The sequence below is a fragment of the Pteronotus mesoamericanus genome, unplaced genomic scaffold, assembly GCF_021234165.1.
Source record: "Pteronotus mesoamericanus isolate MK-2021 breed Mesoamerican mustached bat unplaced genomic scaffold, CSHL_Meso_final contig_163, whole genome shotgun sequence".
Taxonomy (NCBI): domain Eukaryota; kingdom Metazoa; phylum Chordata; class Mammalia; order Chiroptera; family Mormoopidae; genus Pteronotus; species Pteronotus mesoamericanus.
The window spans coordinates 3,382,821-3,403,896 of NW_026555064.1; the positions used below are offsets into that span (position 1 = coordinate 3,382,821).

Sequence of the window (21,076 nt, forward strand, 5' to 3'; positions counted from 1 at the left end):
ACGCGATCCCCCGCCCACCCCCTTCCAAATGGTGGCAGCTGCCGGGCATCTCAGTGGAAATCTCTTTCCAAGTCTTCGCCGAACGCGGCGGGCGGGCAACAGCTGAAAGCAGTCAGCGCTGAGGACTCGGCTCCCCTTAGACAAGGACAGCAGCCTAGCTGGCTCCAGTGCTGCCACCTCTCTGGCTCGTAGTGGTCCCTCAGGTGCCCTTCTCCAAGTCCAACAAACACCATGGCAACGTGGGGCGGGTTCCCTTAGCGCCTGGAGACCCTACGGTAACAACAGTAGTTCTGAGCGTCAGAATCACCGACTCAGCTCTTGCCGCCAAAGCACCTTCCCAGGTCGGGGGAGGAGCCGGCATTAAGAGGGAAAGCTCTTTCCTCGCCGGGCGGCGGACACACCTGGTGCTACTGGACCTCCGCGCCCACTTGGCTACCTCACAGGCGGTCCAGCCCGCAAGTCCGCGCCCAGCCCCCAGCCCAGCCAGGACCCCCTCGGCCGCCCGCTCGTCCCCACCCCGACGCGCGGTTGCATCCGCCTTCGCTCGCGCACGCGCACGCCGCGCTGGGCAGCCCTCGGCGCTGTCATGGCGGCGCGGAGCAGCTTTAATGGGCACGGGGACAGTCGCGCGAGCCTCGGCGGGGCGAGCTGGGCCAGTAGCATCCTCACCCTTGCCAGCAGCCTCAGCCCTGGCGTCCGTAGCCCTAGCCGCGGCTGTTTTTGCAAAGGCTGATCGCAGGGGTGGGGCGGACCAGGAAGCCATGGAGTTCTGTGCAGCCGCGGACTCCCGGGGAGCGGACTAGGGAAACTTGGAGGCTGCTACCAGGTGCACTGATCTCTCAACCCCCTTCTCTCCTAGCCGTCTCCGCCAGGCCTTCCCTCCCTTCTGGCCACAACACACCTGCCCTCCTCTCCCTGATGAACCTCAGGTGCCCGCGAGGTGCTCCACTCCTCCCCCTGGGCCGAGCGCTGAGAATAATCACCGCCCCCTTCCCCCGCCTTTTCCTGCCCCGGATCTTCACGGCCACCTCCGTCTCGCGGCTCCCTGGAGCGGGGTGAGGACGACCAGGAGTATCTGGGTGAGGAGTAACTTTCTACCTTTATGGTAGCTTGGGGCCCTTTCCTTTCCTGCGACCCCCCCGCCCCCCAGCGACAGTTTCTGTTTCCGTGCACCTGTGAGGAGAGGTTGCCCTGCGCCAAGAACCTGCGAGAGTGGGGGAGGAGTGAACCTGTTCAGGAGCCTCCTGCACCCGCCTCCACTCTGAACCCAGCTCCTCGAGCCGGGGAGGAGCGGGGGCTGGTGGTGGGGTCCCTTCAGGAACTTAGTTGACGCACCGTAACTATTCACCATCTCCCCCTAAAGCACCCTAAAACAAAACCTAGCCTATTTAACGTTTATCTAATCTTCCAATAGGGTTTGGCGTTGTTGTCAGCCTCGGGGAGAGAGATTGGACAACTATTCTCCAAGAGGAGGAGGGCGACGCCAAGGACTTTCCACTTCAACTGCTTTTGGGGGTTTTCCGCAACTTGGGAGAGTGACCCTTTTCTTTTTGCATTGTGTGTGCTTATTACTAGTGCAGCGATTGCTGTCCCATAGTGACTCGAGTTTCCCGTGAACTAGCAATGGCCAGTGAGGACAATAATGTACCTTCCCCGCCACCAACAGGTGATGACGGGGGAGGTGGAGGGAAAGGAGAAGAACCCTCAGCTGAAGAGGGTGCGTTGTCCCTGAAACCAGGGCTCCCCATCAGGGGCATCAGAATGAAATTTGCTGTTTTGACGGGACTGGTTGAAGTTGGAGAAGTATCCAATAGGGATATCGTAGAAACAGTCTTTAACCTGGTAAGTAGATGCCTACTTTAAAAGCATATATTCTTTTCAATGGGTTGAAGAACAAGACGTTAAAGGAGGAGCCATGTGCTTAACTAGATTGATGATGGCTTTTTCCGCGGGTAGAAACACTAAATTCTACTGACTAAGTGAAACAATTTCCTGTATTTGTTAGTTTAAGGGAAATTATGTAAAACTAAGATGCTCCAGCTTTTGTGAAATTGAACAGATCACTTTTGTGGTAAGAAAATAAATGTTGCTAATGAAAATACTTTGGAGGGGTTCCAGTGGAGGAGTTTTATTCTATAATTTTTAGGGGGAGGGATGTGTAAGTAAGTTTGCATTTCTCTTTGACATTTTAAATAAGTTCTTGTGACTTGTTTTGGACTTGAGGAATAATGTAAATGGTAAGGCTGTCCAACTACTCTCTTGAGACTACCTAAGTTCTAGTTTGCCGTGTAAGTTTTGAACATAAGTTTTGTTCATAGGGCTGAAGAAAGATTACTGAAAAGTTAGCATTTTAAATTTTGACTGGTGTTATTTTAGGTGTAACTAACATATTAAATTTGACAATGAATTTAAGGTTATATTGTGAAAATTAAGTGACAATTTGAGACGAGGGTTTTGGCAGATATAGCATAATCTTTGTTTATTTTGTAAATTCATGTCTAGCAGTTAAATATATTAGGTCATGGGAAGTTGCTGGTTATACTACTATGGGCTATGAATGTTATTTTTAAAAGATGAATATACAATATTTTCCTTTTGCTTTTTTCTGTTCTTAGAAATGGTTATTTCTAATGGGGGCTTTTTAGATTTCTTTATTCCAAACCCTTTGCCTATCAACTTAAAGAATAAAAAGTAAATTTGGCCTTAAAATACTTCCTCCTCTTCCACATACTCACCTGTGTTCGAACACAACACATGGGAACAAAATGAGTGTGCAGTAGTTTTAATGATTGTTTAGCACCTTTCCTTGTTGCCTCTATGTTTTCAAGGTTAGACTCCTTTTATTCCAGGGCAGTTAATTATTTCCTTCACTAGACCTTTACTAATAGTCTGGTCACCTGCAATACAACTTGTAGAAGGAGAAAGTAGCTTGATGTAATTGACTTTTGGAGTAAGAGAACTTTGCTAGAGACATACCCTATTGAGTTGTTGTATTGGGAACTTATGTATAAACACCTATAGACACACACGTACACCCATGTGTTTTTAACTCTACATTATGGAAATGTTCAAATACGCACAAAAATAGAATGATATAAAGAACCCTGTTATCTGTCATCCAGCTTCAACAATTATCAGTATCTTGTTGGATCTTGTGTGTGTGTCGGGGGGGGGGACTTAAGTTTGTGAGTCTCAAGGAGATAAATGGTAGATTGATGTATTCCTCTACTTCAAAACAGAGACACTTGAAAACTTTCCTTTTCGTTTTTTCCCCCTAAACTTCTTATAACTTGGATGATAAACACAAATCTGTGGTAGTGGTAAAGTCCATAATTAGTTGCTTGTCTGTGAAATGCAATGCAACATTCCGTTGGCAGAGGGAGAATTTTAACTCCTCTGGTCTTTGAGTTGCTTGCATTTCATCATTAAGGAAAATCCAAATTCTGTAGCAGTAGTTTGCTTATATACTGCCCAGAACTGTATGCCTGATAGAGATTTTAAGGTTATTGGTTAAGTCTTTGACAACTATATGTTTGCAGGACAATAGATGTCCCAGTAGAGGGAGAGGGAAAATTTGTTCAGTTATACCCATTCATTACCACCGTTCTCTGGTGTGAGGCAGAGAAAGTTGCTGAGAGGATTAGATTAGTTCCTCTCTTTCCATTCTCCCTTATACTTTTCATGCTCCTTCATGGATATCCAGGGTCCTGGCCAGGCTTTATAAAATGTGGGGAGCTGAAATGTTGGGAATCTGCTCATGTAGTTCATCGCAATGTTGTTAATACAGGTGGACTTAAATATTTTGTAATTGATAGTGGTCAGCCTTAGCCTTAATTCTACTCAAGGAAGGGAATGCGTTAAGTAATAAGTGACTTTTAAAAAGTTGCTATTTATCAGACAGAGGGCCAGGTGCTTTACATGTTTTTTAATTCTTCCCTTAACTACTCTAATGCATATACAGGAGTATCTCGTGTGATTGTCCTTTGCTATCTTGCGCTTCACAGGTGGTGAGCTTTTTTTTTCCCCCTTAATTTAAGACAAGACCCTCCACCAGCAAAAAGATTACAACTTGCCTTATTGTCGTACTGGCTTTATTGCGGTGGTCTGAGTCTGCCATATTACCCAGGTATGCCTGTGTCTCATTTTAGAGATAAGAAAACTGAGACACTGACTGGTTAATTAGATTGCCTACAATTTGATGATTCTGAGAATGGCAGCCTTTCAAGGAATACACCAGCCTGAGTTGATGGAGAATTGTTGGCTCCTTTAAGCCGGTATTTATAATTTAGGTATAGCTTTTCCCAATATAAGGGCACAGAATTCATTGGTTCTGCTAAATATTAATGGTGAAAACTTCATCAGTACTTTTAATTTCTTATTTAACGTTCAAATAGCTTTAGGGAAGAAAAAAAAGCTTTAAAAACACCTTAAAAGTAGAAAACACTTGGTCATTCATTTTTTTTCCACTCAGAATGTGGATGCAGAAAGTTGGTCAATAACTTTTTTTTATAGTCAGTACATTGGATTAAAATTTCTACAATTGTGAAAAATAGGATACAGACAAAAGAATATGTAACATGACTAGTAATGAAATGCTATAAAAATATAAGCCCTGTGGACTCCATCTAATGTACCCAGTATATTCCCAATATCGTTGAATCCTGCTGTGCCTGTGCGTCACTCTCTTATCCTGTCTTCACTGGATTTCTCATTAGTAAGTTCACACTATTATTTATAGCCATCATAACTTTCTTATATTTTTTCAGGCATTTATTAAAATAGATTATGTTCTACTGATTCCTTTTTCTTGATTACATATTAACTGCTTGAAACAATAAAGTTGTACTGTTAAAATTAAACAAGTTGTACTGTTAAAATTAAACAACCTCCCATTTCCTAGGATTGTCCAAATTGATGGTAGGGCCATATATCTTGAGAGTTCTTTCTCTACGAAGTTCTGTCTCCCAACTTTGCTAATTTGGCTTGAATTTACTCTGCTATAAATTCCTTTGAAATTTACTACCCTTCCTGTAATTTCTTTCGCAAATCTTTCGCAGATACATTTTGATTAATAGCACACCTGTGTATTCAGGTATTTCAAACTTCTGGTCAGCCTTTACATTTTTCTGGTTGCACTTCAGAACCACCTTATCTTCGTCTTCATCTGTATGCCAAAATTATTTGTTAAACTTTAGGACCCAGAATAATTAATGTATTGACGTTTTCATAAACTTGATGCTGAGTTTAAGTCTTCCATCAAGTGTTTAAAAGTATTATTCAATGCTATTTAATTCAAGAATAGTAATTCCTATGATATGGTGACAAATACATGTTTTCATGTTTTTTTTTTGTTTGAAGAGTATAAGGTTTTAATTAAAATGTTGAAGCTTAAAAGATAGAATGTAATTTTTCATTACAGTAGTCCTTCCTTATTCAGTTTTGATTTCTGCAGTTTTACCTAACTAGTCAATCATGGCCTGAAAACAATAAATGGGAAATTCCAGAAATAAACAATTCATAAGCTTCAACCTCCTGCCCATTAGTCACTTAGTAGCTGTCTCAGTTATTAGTCGCTGTATGGCAGTGCTTGTGTTCAAGTAACCCTTATTTTACTTAATCGTGGCCTCAAAGTGCAAAAATAGTTTTAAAAGAAAAGTAGTATAGGAAAAAACAGTACATATAGGGTTCAGGGCTATCATTGGTTTCTCTCGTCTCTTAGGGGTCTTAGAACATAACCCCTGTGGATAAGGGGGGACTACTGTACTTATTGTGTGGCATTTGAGGTAGTTCCTGCTAAATATTAGTGGTGCAACATCTCGATACTTATAAGGAGTTGAGCCCATCACATAGGCCTCTGCTAGTATTGACTGCAGAGGGTATGTTTGTAGACTTAAGGGGCAGCTGCTACTCCGTTCTAGCTGATGGTTGTCCTGTAGTAACAGGGGCCCAATGGTGTAATACCATTTGATTTTTCAGGAATTAGAAATCTAGATCTTAAAATTTAGAAACATCATGTTAAAATATTATGTGGGACATAAAATCACATGCAATTACTTTTCAAGCTTTTATATGAACCTTAATTAAAAAGATAATCAGGAGAGATCAAGATGGCGGAGGAGTGAGTGGAAGTCACACTGACCTCCTCCCGGGACCAAGCTGGAATTACAACTAAATTGTGGTGAAATCACCTGGAACAAATAGCTGAACAATAGCGAGAGAGGAGCCTTGTAACCTCAGAGACAGAAGAATCAGCTTTAGTGCAATCTAACTGGTACGGAGTGCGGTACAGACCTGAAAAGGTGGGCGGGGTGCCCATAGGCAGCAGCACCAGAAGGATAGTGAAATGGCCAGTTGGATCCCCCTGAGAAGAATGGGGTCTAAACCAAAAGCAGGGATCTCTAGCCCACAGCACTAGACCCCAAAAAGTACACAGATTACAGTACACAGATAACAGCCAGCTGCGAAAAGCTGCAGGGTTGCTCTCTGCCAGAGATAGGCAGTGGGAGACGCAAAGAGCCTTCTAAATGGCCAATGCAAAATTTTTATTTGCAGTGACTTAGCCTGGTCTCTGGCAAAGGTGGGGGGGCAGAGTGGGCTAGAGACGTCTGAGCAGAGACTGGGGAAGGAGGCTTTGGGGAGAGAACTGAGAGAGTAGCCGGCGGGATTTTGGTGCTAACTCAAACCCCATGCAGTAGCAGCGATCTTGCTCAGGCAGAGACCACTCCCCCTGGGCGGCACCAGTGCCAAAGGACCCAATAGCTCAGCCCCCAAGTGGGATTCCACCCCGCCCTGTGCTGTCTAAGCTGCCTGCTGAGTACAGAGTGGCAGCCACAGGCAGTAGATCTCTGGCTAAAGGGGGTGCAGAGAGGTCTGGCGACACTTGAGAGACTGGGGACGGAGGCTTTGGGGAGAGAATGCAGAGAGTGGCCAGCGGGATCCGGGTGCAGACTCCTTCCACCTACAGCAGAAGCGTGAGAAGACCCAATAACCCCGCCCCCCAGGAGGGACTCCACCCCACCCTGAGCTGTCTAAGGTGCCCTGCTGAGTGCAGAGTGACTAGATTAACAGCTGAAGGAGACAGCCACAAACATTACTGGAAGTCTCGAACAGACTGCTTAAGGTCAGACAGGGTCAACATCTGACGACATCAGAGGCAGATCCAGAAAGTAAAAACAGCGGTCTCAAACCATAGAAGCTCACACCACAAAGTCAGGAAATCAAGACAGATCAACTTCAGAAGCAGAAGCAAAAGAGAAGAGTCTCGCAAATAATGGGAAGACAAAGACCCACTTGAAGGGAAAGGAGGAATCCCCAGAAAGAGAACTAAATGAAATAGAGGCAAGTAAACTATCAGATACTGCGTTCAAAACAACAGTTCTAAGGAAGCTCAGTGAGCTCAGAATTACCAAAAACTACAGGGAAACTATGAGGAACTTACTGCAAACTATGTCAGCATGAAAAAGGACATAGAAACTATCAATAAGAGACAAGAGGAAATGGAGAATACTATTTCTGTTTGAAGAACACAGTAGAAGGAATCAAAAGCAGTATAGATGAAGCTGAGGACCGAATCAGCGAGCTGGAGGACAAGGTAGAAGAAAGCTCCCAGAAAGAGCAAGAAAATGAAAAAAGACTCAAAAAGAATGAAGAGGCATTGAGGGAAATGCAGGACAACCTGAAATGTAATAATATCCATATAATATGGATACCAGAAGGAGAAGAGGAGGAAGGGATAGAGAACCTGTTTGAAAAGGTAATGATGGAAAACTTCCCTAATTGGAGGAGAGAAAAAGACACACATCCAGGAAGCACAGAGGGTCCCATTCAAGAGGAACCCCATGAGGCCCAGTCCAAGATATATAATCATTAAAATGGCAAATATCAAAGACAGAATCCTAAAGCAAGCAAGGGAGAAAGGGGTAGTATAATATAAGGGAGCCCTAATACGGCTAGCAGCTGACTTCTCAACAGAAACACTGCAAGCCAGAAGGGAATGTCAAGAAATATTCCAAGTAATGAAAAGCAAGGGCCTACAACCAAGGCTGCTCTACCCAGCAAGGCTCTCAATTAAAATGAAAGGCGAAATAAAGAGTTTCCCGGACAAAAGAAGGCTAGAAGAATACACCTTCACCAAAACAGCACTGCAAAATATGCTAAAGGTATTGCTTTAAAATGAAGAAAAAGTTTCTATGAATACCCAGTTCCTTTCAGAGTTGCCAATACTTGATATTACCAACATTTTTAATACTCATTAATCTGATTGTGACAGTGATGTTATTTTAGTTGTTCCTTTACTATTTTTTGAAGCTAAACCTGTTTTTGTATATTTCTTGCCTATTTCTGTTATTTTTAAAAGCTTTAAATGACTTTTTCGTATTCTTTATCCATTTATTGATTAAACTCCTTAGTTTAATCAATAACAAACCTATTGATTTTTAACTCACCTGAATATTTCTTGTATAATGTGTGTAGTAGGGCTTTGTATTTGTTTTATTTCAAGTAATACTGGTCCATGCTCCTTACTTGTTGAAAAGCCTTATTTTGCCCATTGATTTGAAATATCAACTTAATCATATATAATATTAGATATATATATTTGTCTCTGGAATATTCATTATATTTCATTGATCTACTTGGTTATTTCTGTGCTGGTGTCAGGTTGGTTTAATTGCTGAGACTTTATAATGGTTTTATATTTTTTAAATATCTTATAATTAACTTTGACATTTAAAAAATAAAATCAATCTGCATCTCAGAGAGAGAGAGAGAGAGAGAGGGAGAGAGGGAGAGAGGGAGAGAGGGAGAGAGGGATGGAACCCCTACCTTTTGGGACAACATGGATGGAACTGGAGAATATTAAGCTAAGTGAAATAAGCCGGTTGATGAAAGACAAATACCATATGATCTCACCTATAAGTGGACTCTATTCAACAGAATAAACTAATGAATAAAATAAACCACAGGCACGGAAACATGGAGCAGACTGAAAGTGACCAGAGGGGATGGGGAAGGAGGACAATGGTGGAAAGAAGGGGAAGGGACTAGCCAAAGAACATGTATGAATGACCCATGGACATGGACAACAGAGTGGGAATTGACTGTGGGAGTGGGGGTTGGGGGTGGAATGGGTCAAGGGAGGTAAAGGGGAAAAATTGAAACAACTGTGATAGAATAAACATGATTTATAAATAAAAAAGATCATTGAACGTGTTTTTATTCTGATGTGTGCCATCATGAGCTTTAGGGTTATAAGTAATACCTTCTAGAAATATATTTAATGGGCTTCCCCCAAAGTCAATCTGTACTTCGTGTTATAGTAGTGGAAAACTTGAAACTGGTTTTAAACACAGTGAAAAAGATTTATAGGCTTATTTATCTGGATGTCCAAAGGTAGGGCAAGACTTACAGAAACAAAATAATATTAAAGACCAGTTTCTTTCTGTTTCTGTTCTGCTTTCTTTGATGTCAGCTTCGATCTGTTGACATTCTTCTCATGGTTATAGAATGGCTGCCTCTGGCATTTGGGGGAGAGAGACTTTTTGTCCTAATGTTCCAAACAAGAGTCCTGATTGTACCTTGGGACAAAATGACTGTGGTCGTTGAAATGTGCTCACTGGCTTAAGCAAACCTGGGCCAACCTAAGGATGGGGTCGGTTTTCTCTGAAGTACCCAGGCTCTCTGGGGAGGGTTGGATACACAAATAAAATCGTGGGTAAGACACTGAAACTGCGAATGGATGCTAGATAGGCAACTGTGACGTCCATTAGTTTCCTTTTCAGTTGCATGATAATATAATAGCCTAACAGTATTTGCATAAAGAGGAAAAGAGATACATTATCCCAAAACTCTTTTGTGATCTTGAACACTTCCCCCGCCCCCCGCCACTTCATGTCTTAGTTTCCCCTTCTGTTCAATGGGGGAAAACACATCATAGTGAAGATTAAAGGAATAAATACTTGTAAAGCGCTCAAAGCAGTGTGTGGCAGGCCTTCTCCAGGTAGTTCACTTGAGCATTGTCCCTATACGCCAAAGATATGGGTTGGATTCCTGGTCAGGGCACACACAAGAATCAACCAATGAATGCATAAAGAAGTGGGACAACAAATTGATGTCTGTCTGTCTTTTTCCCTTTTTCTCCCTTCTCCCCACTCTCTCAAATCAATTAAAAAGTGTGGGGCATTAAATGCTATTATAACTGTTGGCCATTATAATATTTATAATTTTAGATAGTTGGATTCATCATATTTCAACCTTATATTTTTTTTGTTTGTTTCTATATAGATATTGCTAGCCTTATTGGCGCTGCAATATACTGTGTAGTTCTTGGAGTTTATTTAACGGCCATTGTAATTTTTTTTTTTTTTTTTAACAAGTGACTTGTTTTTAAACATCTTCATGGAGTTAGAGTTTACATAGCATGACTTGTTTTTAATTATACAATTCAATGATTTTTAGTAAGTTTAGAGTTGTGCAGGCAGTACCACAGACTAATTTTAGAACGTCTACATCCTGTGTTCAAAACTTTTTTACAGTCGTAGCTATTACATTTAGGCCTATGATCCATTTTGAGTTAATTTTTGTATGCCCTGAGGGAGTGCTCAGATAAGGGTCTAAATTCATCAGTTTGTATGTAGATACCCAGTTGTCTCACTGCTATTTGTTACAAATGGTATTCTTTCCCATTGTATTGCCTTGGCACCTTTGTCCAAAATCAGTTGACCATAAGTATAAGGATTTTATCTGGATTCTTAATTCTTTTCCATTGATCTATATGTGTATTATTACACTACTTCCAAACTATCTTGATAACGGTAGCTTTGTAGTAAGTTTTGAAATAGGAATGTATGTTCTCCATGTTCTTTTTCAAAGTTGTTTTGTTTATTCTAGGTGCTTTGTATTTTCATGTGAATTGGAGCATTAGCTTGTCAATTTCTGAAAAAAAAAAAAAGACTGGGATTTTGATGGAGGAGGAGTTGAATCTATAGGTCAGTTTGGGGGAATATTGAGTTTTACAGTCCATAAATATGATCACTTTTCCTTTTATTTAGGTCTTCCGTAATATCTTTCATCACTGTTTTGTAGTTTTCAGTGTATGAGGAGATGAATTATTTTTAAGTAATTTTTTCTTTTTGCTGTTAAAATGCTTCTGTAGGCATTTTGTGCATTGAAAGTTCCAGAAGAAGATTTCAAAGTATATGAACATTTATATAGATTATGAATAGATATTGTTAAATTGCTTATTAATGTTGATAATTAGAAGAGATTTGAGTGAAATGGTGGATTTTGGAAACCTTATAATTGCGTAGAAGTAATAGAACTGATCATGTGGGCCCCTGTGTGTGTATAGTCTTGTTTCCATTTGAATTGGTTCATTTTAAAAGGAGAAATCATTTGGGAATCGAAAAATCATTTTTTTTGTTTGTGAATTAATACAAAAGAAAATTAAGTAAGCCTTTTGTTTCTCATATTGACCTTGTTGAACTAGTGTATTTTAATGTTATCAAGTGTCACGTTTTAATGCATATATTTAAAAAAATATTTTAAATAGTTTCCATGTACTTGAAAGAAAAATGTCCAGGACACATTTTCATTTTATAATACTTAGTTAATAAATAGTTTTATTTATTTTTGTACGTCTTGAACTTTCACAGTGCTTCAAAAGTCTTTGTTAAATGGAAATGTCTTAATCTTTTCATTAAATGTATTATAATCATTAGTAAGCCTGGTTTCTATTGTTCTTTTCTGAAAAAAATACATTGTTAGTACACATTTCTTATTGTTTTCTGACTCTCATATGAATATACTTGTCAGTTTGCATTTTTCATTGTACAATTTTGGGTTACTTCAATTCCTCTTTTACCCCTCAGAAGAGCAATTTCATTAATTATTTTCAAAATAGTCTCTTTTCTAAACATAGTTTTTTCCCTTTTATCTATTGGGTTGGCCAAAAAGCCCATTTAGTTTTTTCTGTAAAATAAAAGACACATTTTTCATTTTCATTTTGATTTGGACATTTTGATTATTTTGGCTGTCTCCCACTATTGGCTTCTACTGGGCATAGGCCAGGGCTGCTGCTAAACATATTCCAATGCACGAGACAGCCCCACAGCAAAAAATTACTTGGCCAGAATATCAATAATACCAAGAAACTTCACAAACCACTTTTTACACTTTGAATTAGTCACAGCACCTTTTTCATATACTGCACAAATCTTTTTTTTGCATTTCAGTTGTGTTTTTACCTTTTTTAAAATAATAACGCAAAATACACCAAAAAAGTTATCTTCTTGCATCTTAAATATTAAACTGGCTGCACAAAAATTCACCAATTTTGATTTTTTTAAAAAAATACACACTGATATGACAGCTCTAACAATACAATCTAGCAAAATTGTTTAGAATGAAGTTAAAGACATCTAGGCACTTACTAGAGCCATCGTATAGAAAAAAAATTTTGGCCAACTCAATAATATTTCATTGGTTCTTATGAATTGGGATATATACTCAGAAACCCAAGTATAGTAGATTTCTAGTGAGTCTTTGGCTTAAAAGCTATGGGGACAAAATACAAAGTGAAAAAATAGTGAAAAACATTAAAAAAGCTGTTAAGAGTATACAGATTCTAACTTTATAAAACATTCTTGGTTTTTGATTTTTAAAGTCTTTTTTTGTGTGTCTTTTAAAAAATTTTTTATTTTTAGAGGGGAGGAGAGAGAAAAGGAGGGGGAAACATCAATGTACAAGAAATACATTGGTCCATTGCCTCTTGCACGCCCCCAGCTGGGGACCTGGCCCACAACCAGGCATGTGCCCTGACCAGGACTTGAACTTGGCAACCTTTCGGTCTGCAGGCTGGCTCTCAGTACACTGAGCCACACCAGCCAGGGCTTGAGTCTCTTTTGATTCATCAAAGATTTAATTGGGTTATCCCAGATTAATATATGTGATTGAAATGTGCTTTGTGAAGTAGAGAATTTCTTGTTCTGGAGGTTTTAAAGAATTGCATACTGGGAATTTTATAGAGTGAATTCTTTCTTTGGGTAGGAAATCGTACACCAAATGAATTACCGTTATTATTATAAGGTTATAGGACTATCTGATGCCCATGCTCTTCAGTTTTGTTGTCTCTGTTGCACCTGGGTCTTTGCATTTATTTCTCAGAGTTCTGTTAATAACTTACCCCATCAATCTTTTAGTAATTTATGTTTTTAAAAATCTGTTTTAGTGAGAGATGGGGATGACTTTTCTATATACTTACAGAAAGATGAAAAACTGAGGTCTTGATTAGTTATATTTGTTAGAGATTAACCTATTGCTTGAGAACTAAAAAACGTTTTCTCCTTGCCTAATAAGATCTTTATTCATTGAATAATGACTTCATTGGAGTAGTATTTTTATTTATAAACTATAGTACAATCTTGTGCTATATAATGCTGTTTTGGTTGACAGTGGACCGTAAGATGGTGGTCCCATAAGATTACAATGGAGCTGAAAAATTCCTATACCCCTGGTTATCTCATAGCTGTCTTAAAGCCATAGAGCAATGCATTATACGAATACTTACATAGTTGACTACCATGTTCATTACAGTAACATGTTAGGTTTGTAGCCTAAGAGCTATAGGGAACAGGATTTGTCGTTCCAAAATACGTCTTTTTGGTATAAGGGTTACTTTAGACAGGTTAATTTTAAGAAGTGGGGTGGATGTGGGAGAAGCTCTGAAGACGAAGAAGTTACCCTTTGTTGAGGGTGTTTACATTTAGAATGGAACCCTTCATATTTGTAAGGCTCTCTGTGCCAGGAGGAGGGGGATGGCCTTATGTCTAGTAACTGTTAGCAACGTGGAAGACTTTAAAACTTTGGGAACACTTAAGTCTACGTTACAACCTTACCTTGATTTACTGTGCTTCTCCTGGTAATCTCCTGTAACTGATTTCTCCCTCCCAACACCATCTTTTGTCTTCAGCTGAAGATGGTATTTCAGGTGGTACCTTCAGTCATTTTGGCGAATAACTCAGTTTTCCTGGGTCTTTCCCATGTATACAGGCAGTATACATGTTCTTAAACTTGTGCTTGTTTTTCTCCTGTTAATATCTTATTACAGAGATGTCTCAGACAAGAACACAGAAGGGTAGAAGGAAAATTATTTTTCCTTCCCTACAGAGCATCAGTCTATATCATATACACTAGGTGTGTAGTAGGTTATACCATCTAGGTTTGTGTAAGTACAGTCTCATGTCCAATAGCGGAATCACCTATAAACACATTTCTTGGAAGGTACCCCATAGTTAAGTGGTATGTGACTGTAAACCTCTTAAAGCTATGGGAGTTTTAAATAATTAGACCTTTGATGAAGTATTTGGATTTTGTCTCTAGTGAAAACTTTTCTCATAAGGTAATATAAATAAATATATTAAATCTTGTATGTAGTACCTAGTTAAATCCAGTCTTTACGATCTTTGGACTTCAATAATTTGAATAAAAATCATTGTATCTCAGAGCTTATAAATGCATGTGTATTAAAAAACATTTTTACCAAAAAGCATTTTTTAAGAAAATGTTGATTTAATGTTTGTTCATGAAACAAAAACATAGATCCTGATAGGAATATGATAATCACTTTCAAATGGGATGTCGACATATTTTTCTGGAATCAGAGAAGCTCACTGGTACCTAAAATGGAGAAAATATTAATTATTAAAGAAAATTATGTAAAGGTATTATGAAATTATTAACATTATCACCATCTAATTTAGGTCAAATTGCTGTGAAATTAATAGACATCAAACAGACACAAAATCCAAAACACTTCAGAATAGTTTTCCTTACTGTAGGTGTCAGTTGATGGGTGAGACAGCGTCTTTGGCTAGCAGTGTGCATGGGTAATTTTGTTAGTTTACTAACACATTTGCTGGACCTACGGTTCTAAATCTATTTTCAGGCTTTTTTTTTGGTGGCGGTGGGGATCAGTTTTTATATTCAGTGATGGTGAGATGATTTATGGCTCTTGAGGTGGGGAAAAATATGTTGATTATTTGTATGTTTTTGAATGGAAGTTAATTCATCTTTTTGAGTTATAATATGTACTACCAATAACTAAGATTTATTGTGTGTCAGATTCTGTCTAACGTGTATATTAACCCAATTTAATTCTCACAATTCTTAAAATTACTAGGTATGTATAGGTGCTTCTGCCAAAATGTCTCCTGTTTTGCAAAAAAAATAATAGGGCTAAAAATAACGGCTTACTGGGAAAAAATAGGATTAGGGTGGGCCATTCAAAACCTGTGGAATTTTGTAACCAGAATGCTAACAGAATTAGTAATGACTAATGAAAATATTAGCAAGGTTAAATCTCTACTGATATGTTCACATTGGCATCAGTCACTTCTGCGGCACTAACCCTGGAGCTGATGTTCCCTTCGTTGAGATGGAGGCCAACATTTCCATCAGCACTGAAAATCTGATCCATGTATGGCTTTCTTCATTACTTCATTGTTTTGAGGCAGGGGGAAATGTCTTCGCAGTTTCTTCATCTGTACTTGCAGATTGTCAGACACTTAACACAGTTGAAAAGCATAGTCATTAGACCAGGCAGGCACTATTTGCATTGAGGGAAAACATTTCTGTAAATATTCAGGGTTTTTATTTTTAAGATCTTTTATCTGTTGCTAAGTATTTCTCTTTGATTCTGTTGGAATAAATTGCATATGAACCAAAATAATTTCCACACTATTCTCCTCTTGAATAATGCTGTAGGAGGTAATTGAGGGCAAAGATATGTTACCGGAGAACAGACTTTACTCTTATAATATTCGCTTTGTAAATGATGAAGCTGAGCCACAGAAAGGATAACAAGTAATGTTGCTGAGATTTAAACTAGGGAATATGCAGCCTAAGCTCTCCCCCTCCCCCGCCCCGAATTTAAGCTCTTTTCCACTAAGCCATATATGGTTTATAATTGCAAAGGACCTTAAATGTGAAGTATAGTTGACCCTTAAACAAGATGCCAAACATCCCTTGCAGTTGAAAATCCATATATAACTTTTGATTCCCCAAAACTTAATACCCTGCTGTTGACCTGAAGCCTTGCTGATAACATAAATAATTGATTAACACATATTTTTGTGTGCTGTATGTATTATATACTGTATTGTTACAATGAAGTAAGCTAGAGAAGAGAAAATGTTAATAATAAGGAAGCGAATATACATTTACAGTATTGATAAAAATTAACATATAAGTGGACTCATGCGGTTCATACCTGGGTTGCTCAAGGCTATAGTGGCCGAAGGCATCTTTCAGTCATTTCATTGACATTGGAAAGGTATCTGGATTGTTTTCAACTTGCCTAACGTAGTCAAGATTTGCCTTATGAAAGACAGATTCCCCCCACTTTACATAACCTGAAATGTGTATTAGGAAAAGGGATGCTTTCATGAATGTGATATTCAACTTGAGTGGAATTAATGACATAGTTAATCATTGCGCAGGGTGCTGGAGTTTGCTTTTACTCTCGTGGTCAAGATTTAGTTGGCCTAGTTTCCAAGACTGAAATGACCTTGGATATTGAGCCTCTAAGAAAGTGGAATTTTAATACTCTTTTTTGTGACTTTTATATAGGGACCACATTGAGTACCTCAACAGGAAAGGATGATGCTTTTATTAATCAGTTGTAGAAGAGAATAGAGAATAGATGTCTTCTTTAGTATTTGTCAAGATGGGTCAATGGGTGTCTAGTATGCAAATGACCTTTCCTTGAAGTTGATTTGCTTCTATGATAGATTTACCAGGTAAAGTTACCATATAGTAATTGTATGTATGTAGTTTTCAATTGATTATTTCTTTCCTGAATCGTTGGTTCATAATAGATAGTGTTTTTTTATACTCTAATTTTATATAGACTTGTGGATCTAGGATTTTGTCAGTTAAAATGTGAGGAAGGAAAGTAGCATTTTTTGAGGTCCATGTACTATAATTTATTCTTCAAAAAAATTGTATTTAGAAAGAGGAGAACAGAGGGAGAGGGAGAAAGAGTAGGAGAGACATTCATGTGTGAGAGAAACACCAATTGGTTGCCTCTCATATGCCTCGAACTGGGGACCAGCCCTCAATTTAGGCATGTGCCCTGACCAGGAACTGAACCCGTGACTTCTCTGTCTGTTGGGATGACACCCAACCTACTGAGCCACACAGTCAGGGCAAGGTCTTGGTACTTTAAAATGAATTTTCACATTTACAGAAACCCTGGAGGGTTAGAGCAATGTATTTGTATAGTAAATTGAAATACATGGGTGGGCAAAAGTAGGTTTACAGTTTGTATGGAAAATGACACAATAATAATAACACAAGAATAAACTCTGTTTCATGTACTCACAACTGTATACCTGCTTTTTGCCCACCTCGTGTAAGGGAGATCTGAAGTCTGCTGGATTACAAGTATGAAGTATCACTGTAAATACGTTATGATAGTTTTTCAAAAAATTTTTCTTAGTTCAAACTTGTGGTTAGGTAACTAAATCAAGGTTTAGGGGGCTCTTGGTGAGTATGTATTTAGATGGTTAGCAGCATGGCAGAAATGGGGTTCTTTAGGGTTTGGTATGTTGATACTAAAGTATACACAGGCAATAATGGTTGGTTTTTAAATATAATTATATTTTTGTATTATTTTCCTTGAATGCTTGTCATTGAGTAATTTTACAAGAATTTTTTAACTTGTGGAGTTTTCTAGAAAGTGTATTTGTCTAATTGTATCTGTTGTGTATTAGTGTAATGGAGGGTTTTTTTGTTGTTCTTGTTAACCATCCTATTGCCTACCTTCCTTTTTTCCTCCCCTCTCCTTTCTCCCTCCCTTCCTTGGTTGTGAATTTCACTTAAGCTCCTTTATGGTCTTGGGAAAATTAGCCCTTCAGATGCTCAATTTTTTAAAGTGTAAAATAAGGCTGATTCTGTTTCTTAGGGGATGTTATATATTAAAAATAGCTAATGGGCACTTATTGCTAGTTACCTTGTTTTTTCTCCCCAAATTTATAAATATCTAACAAAAACTCAATTTCTGGAGTTTAAAATTTGACCTATTATTAGTCAATAAAAATAAAAAAAATTATTATGGAAAATTTCAAACATACACAAAAGCATGAGAGAACTCTTACACATCCATCAACCAGCTTCAATTATCAACATGTTTTCATTTTTTATATATCATTGTAACTAATGATATATGGCTTCTGTATATTTGTTTTCTTTAGCTCTCTATGATTTGTTTCTTGGAATTGTAATGCTTTAAGATTACTAACATTTGGGGAGCAATTTTCTAGGAACTTAAAGTCTGCTGTCAAAATTTATGTGGAATTGATGAGATAGTATCTGTGGTTTCTGTAGAATGTAGTAGTACGGTGCTCAGTAACAGGATCCATTGTGTGCGGTACTGTTCTGTTTTGAGAACAGTGGCCTTTTGCTTTGTCTTTTCAAATGATTTTGAATTTCAGTTGTGTTTATATATAGAGTTTGGCTATGTTTTTTTCTTTAATATTGGCAATAGACATCTAATCTAATGTAAGATAATAATACGGATTTGGGTTTGATACTATAGGGACAGTTTTCACTAAGTGGAGTGAAATGTTGAATTGGCTTCTGTCCTAATGATAGAGATTTATATGCACACTCCTCCAAGTACCTTCAATGACCTTACGCATTAGCACAGTTTCTCTAATATCTGTATTGCTATATTTTTATTTTAGCTATTGTCATTATTGGAGTGGGGATAAAATACACTGAAGTGCAAATTGTAGAGCAAATGGAGACCCTAACCATTGCGACTGTCGCATAATTTATTTCTATCTAGAAATGTCAGTTCATTGGTATGGATGAGGAAAACCATTTCTGTATAAATCCGAAGATAGGAAAACTTGCTGTGGAACAAAATTTTAAGAATATTTTTGCCTAAGGCATGTGACATTTTGACTCTAATGAGAATGTTTGCAGCTAGCTTCTCTGCTCTCTGGCCCCACAGGGTATATTGTTGGTTGATTGGTACATCCTATTATATTTTTCTGTCCTTTAGAGGAAGGTGGAAATTTCCATAAAGATATGTTTTCTCTCCTTCTACCTATGGCAAGCAGAACTATTTCTACCCCTTTCCACCCCTCTTGGACTGCCTTTCTTTCCCCTTGAAATCTGTATTCTGTTCTTTTCAAATCGGAAGCTTCCTTGACATTCTAGCTTAAGAGAAAAGCTTGTAAAAATCTTTCTTTGTCACTACAAGGTGAGTAGATTTCTATGTTGTTTTTTTTAAATATGTTTTGTATCCTCAGTGGAATAAAAAAAAATTAACATGAGGTGACTTTAACCAATTGAGTTCAGAAATGATTGCTATACCAATCTACCCCTCCCCTTTATTTTATTTTTTAAAGATTTCAAAAAAATTACTTATTTTTTAGAGAGAGGGGAAGGGAGGGAGAAAGATGGAGAGAGACACATCAATGCATGAGAGATACATTGATGGGTTGCCTCTCACCTGCCCCCAAGTAGGGACCTGACCTGCAGCCCAGGCATGTGCCTGGACTGGGAATCAAACCGGCTACCTTTCGGTTTGCAGGCCGGCACTCAATCCATTGAGCCACACCAGCCAGGGCTATTTTAATCATCTTACTGATTTATCAGGGCTGCTCACATTCTATTTCAGATCATGTTTTATCATCCTCTACTGGTTGAGAAGGAAGCTGAAGGTTCACCAAGTCTACAATACCTCAGGTCTATGTACATGTTAGCCTTGGTCTTAGTCATGAAAGATGTCATAGATTAGGAAATAAAAGAATAAATTACTGGGCTCTGGCCCAGCTCTGTTGGTTAGAGCATTGTCCCCATATGCCAAGGTTGCGGGTTTGATCTCCAGTCAGGGCATGTACAAGAATTAAGCAGTGAGTGCATAAATAAGTAGAATAACAAATATCTCTGTCTCTCTTAAATCAATATATAAAAATAAATTAAGAATAAATTACTGAATTACATTTGTAATTCTATATATAGTGTGTAGTATGCAGTTACTTAGAAAACAGTGCTTTGGAAAGAATTTTTCTCTCGTTTAATTTGTATCTAATATGTTGAGGTTGAAAGGTTGACTTTTATGTTAAAAAAGCTTCAATGAAAGTTTGAGAACTACCGGTTTCTAATCCAGGTATTGTACTTTTGGAAACATTTGTCTTTGACTAAGTCAAAGATTGCAAAACCAACATTCTTATGTTATTCTTGGTTCTTTAGGGGCAATGATATTAAAATTTAATCAACCATAAGATGATAAAATTGATCTGATTTATGTGGAGGTGTGAGTATATAAAACAAATTGTAGTCTTTAGAGTTTGAGTCTAATAAATCTAGATGGAGGTGTGGTGTTTTTCTAAGTATAAAGTCCTATTTCGTGTTTTTAACAGTAACTTCAATATGATTTTGAAATTTCTTTTAGAGCTGCATCTTGTTTTCTAGTTAATAAAACAAAAACAAAAAAAATGCTTTTCTCTTCATTGCATTTGTAATTACTTTTGAAGTAAATTTGAAGAAGTGGAATATTTTCTTTGATATCTTTTATCATATTAAATTTAACCTGATTTAGTTCTTTTTTAAAGTATGATTTTTAGATTCTGGCTACCTGAAAGCACTAATTAACAGACTATGTTGAGTTTCACATCATAAATCGGTACTTATGCCTGTGAGACTGTAAGAAGTAAGCTTTTACTTTATTTTTTATTTAAGAAATATATTTATTATTGATTTTAGGGGGAGAGAGAGGAAGGGGGAGGGAGGGAGGAAGGCACAGGATGGGGGAGGGGGGAGAGAGAGAAAGAGAAAGAGTCAGAGGGAAAGAAACATTTGTTGCTGCACTTAGTTGCAGCATTTGTTTATGCATTTGTTGGTTACTTTGTATATGTCCCCTGACCAGAAATCCAACCCAAAATCTTGGCATATTGGGATGATGCTCTAACCAACCGAGCTACCTGTCCAGGGCAAGAGCACTTTTATATACTTAAAATATATTTACTTACAAACTTTATGTATTCAGTATACTGGAAAAAATTTGATG

The 21,076-nt window shown here is 38.2% G+C and overlaps 1 protein-coding gene across 2 annotated transcripts in view; it reads left to right on the top strand.

Moving 5' to 3' along the window:
• The first annotated feature begins 991 nt into the window (after positions 1-991).
• LRBA (LPS responsive beige-like anchor protein) overlaps positions 992-21,076 on the top strand; it is a 520,386-nt gene continuing 500,301 nt past the window's right edge. For both annotated transcript variants that reach the window (XM_054562615.1, XM_054562626.1), the window contains exons 1-2: positions 992-1,079; positions 1,415-1,842. In XM_054562615.1, coding sequence (XP_054418590.1) covers positions 1,624-1,842 — 219 coding nt within the window. In that variant the 5' untranslated portion in view covers positions 992-1,079; positions 1,415-1,623. The remainder of the gene's footprint in view (positions 1,080-1,414; positions 1,843-21,076) is intronic.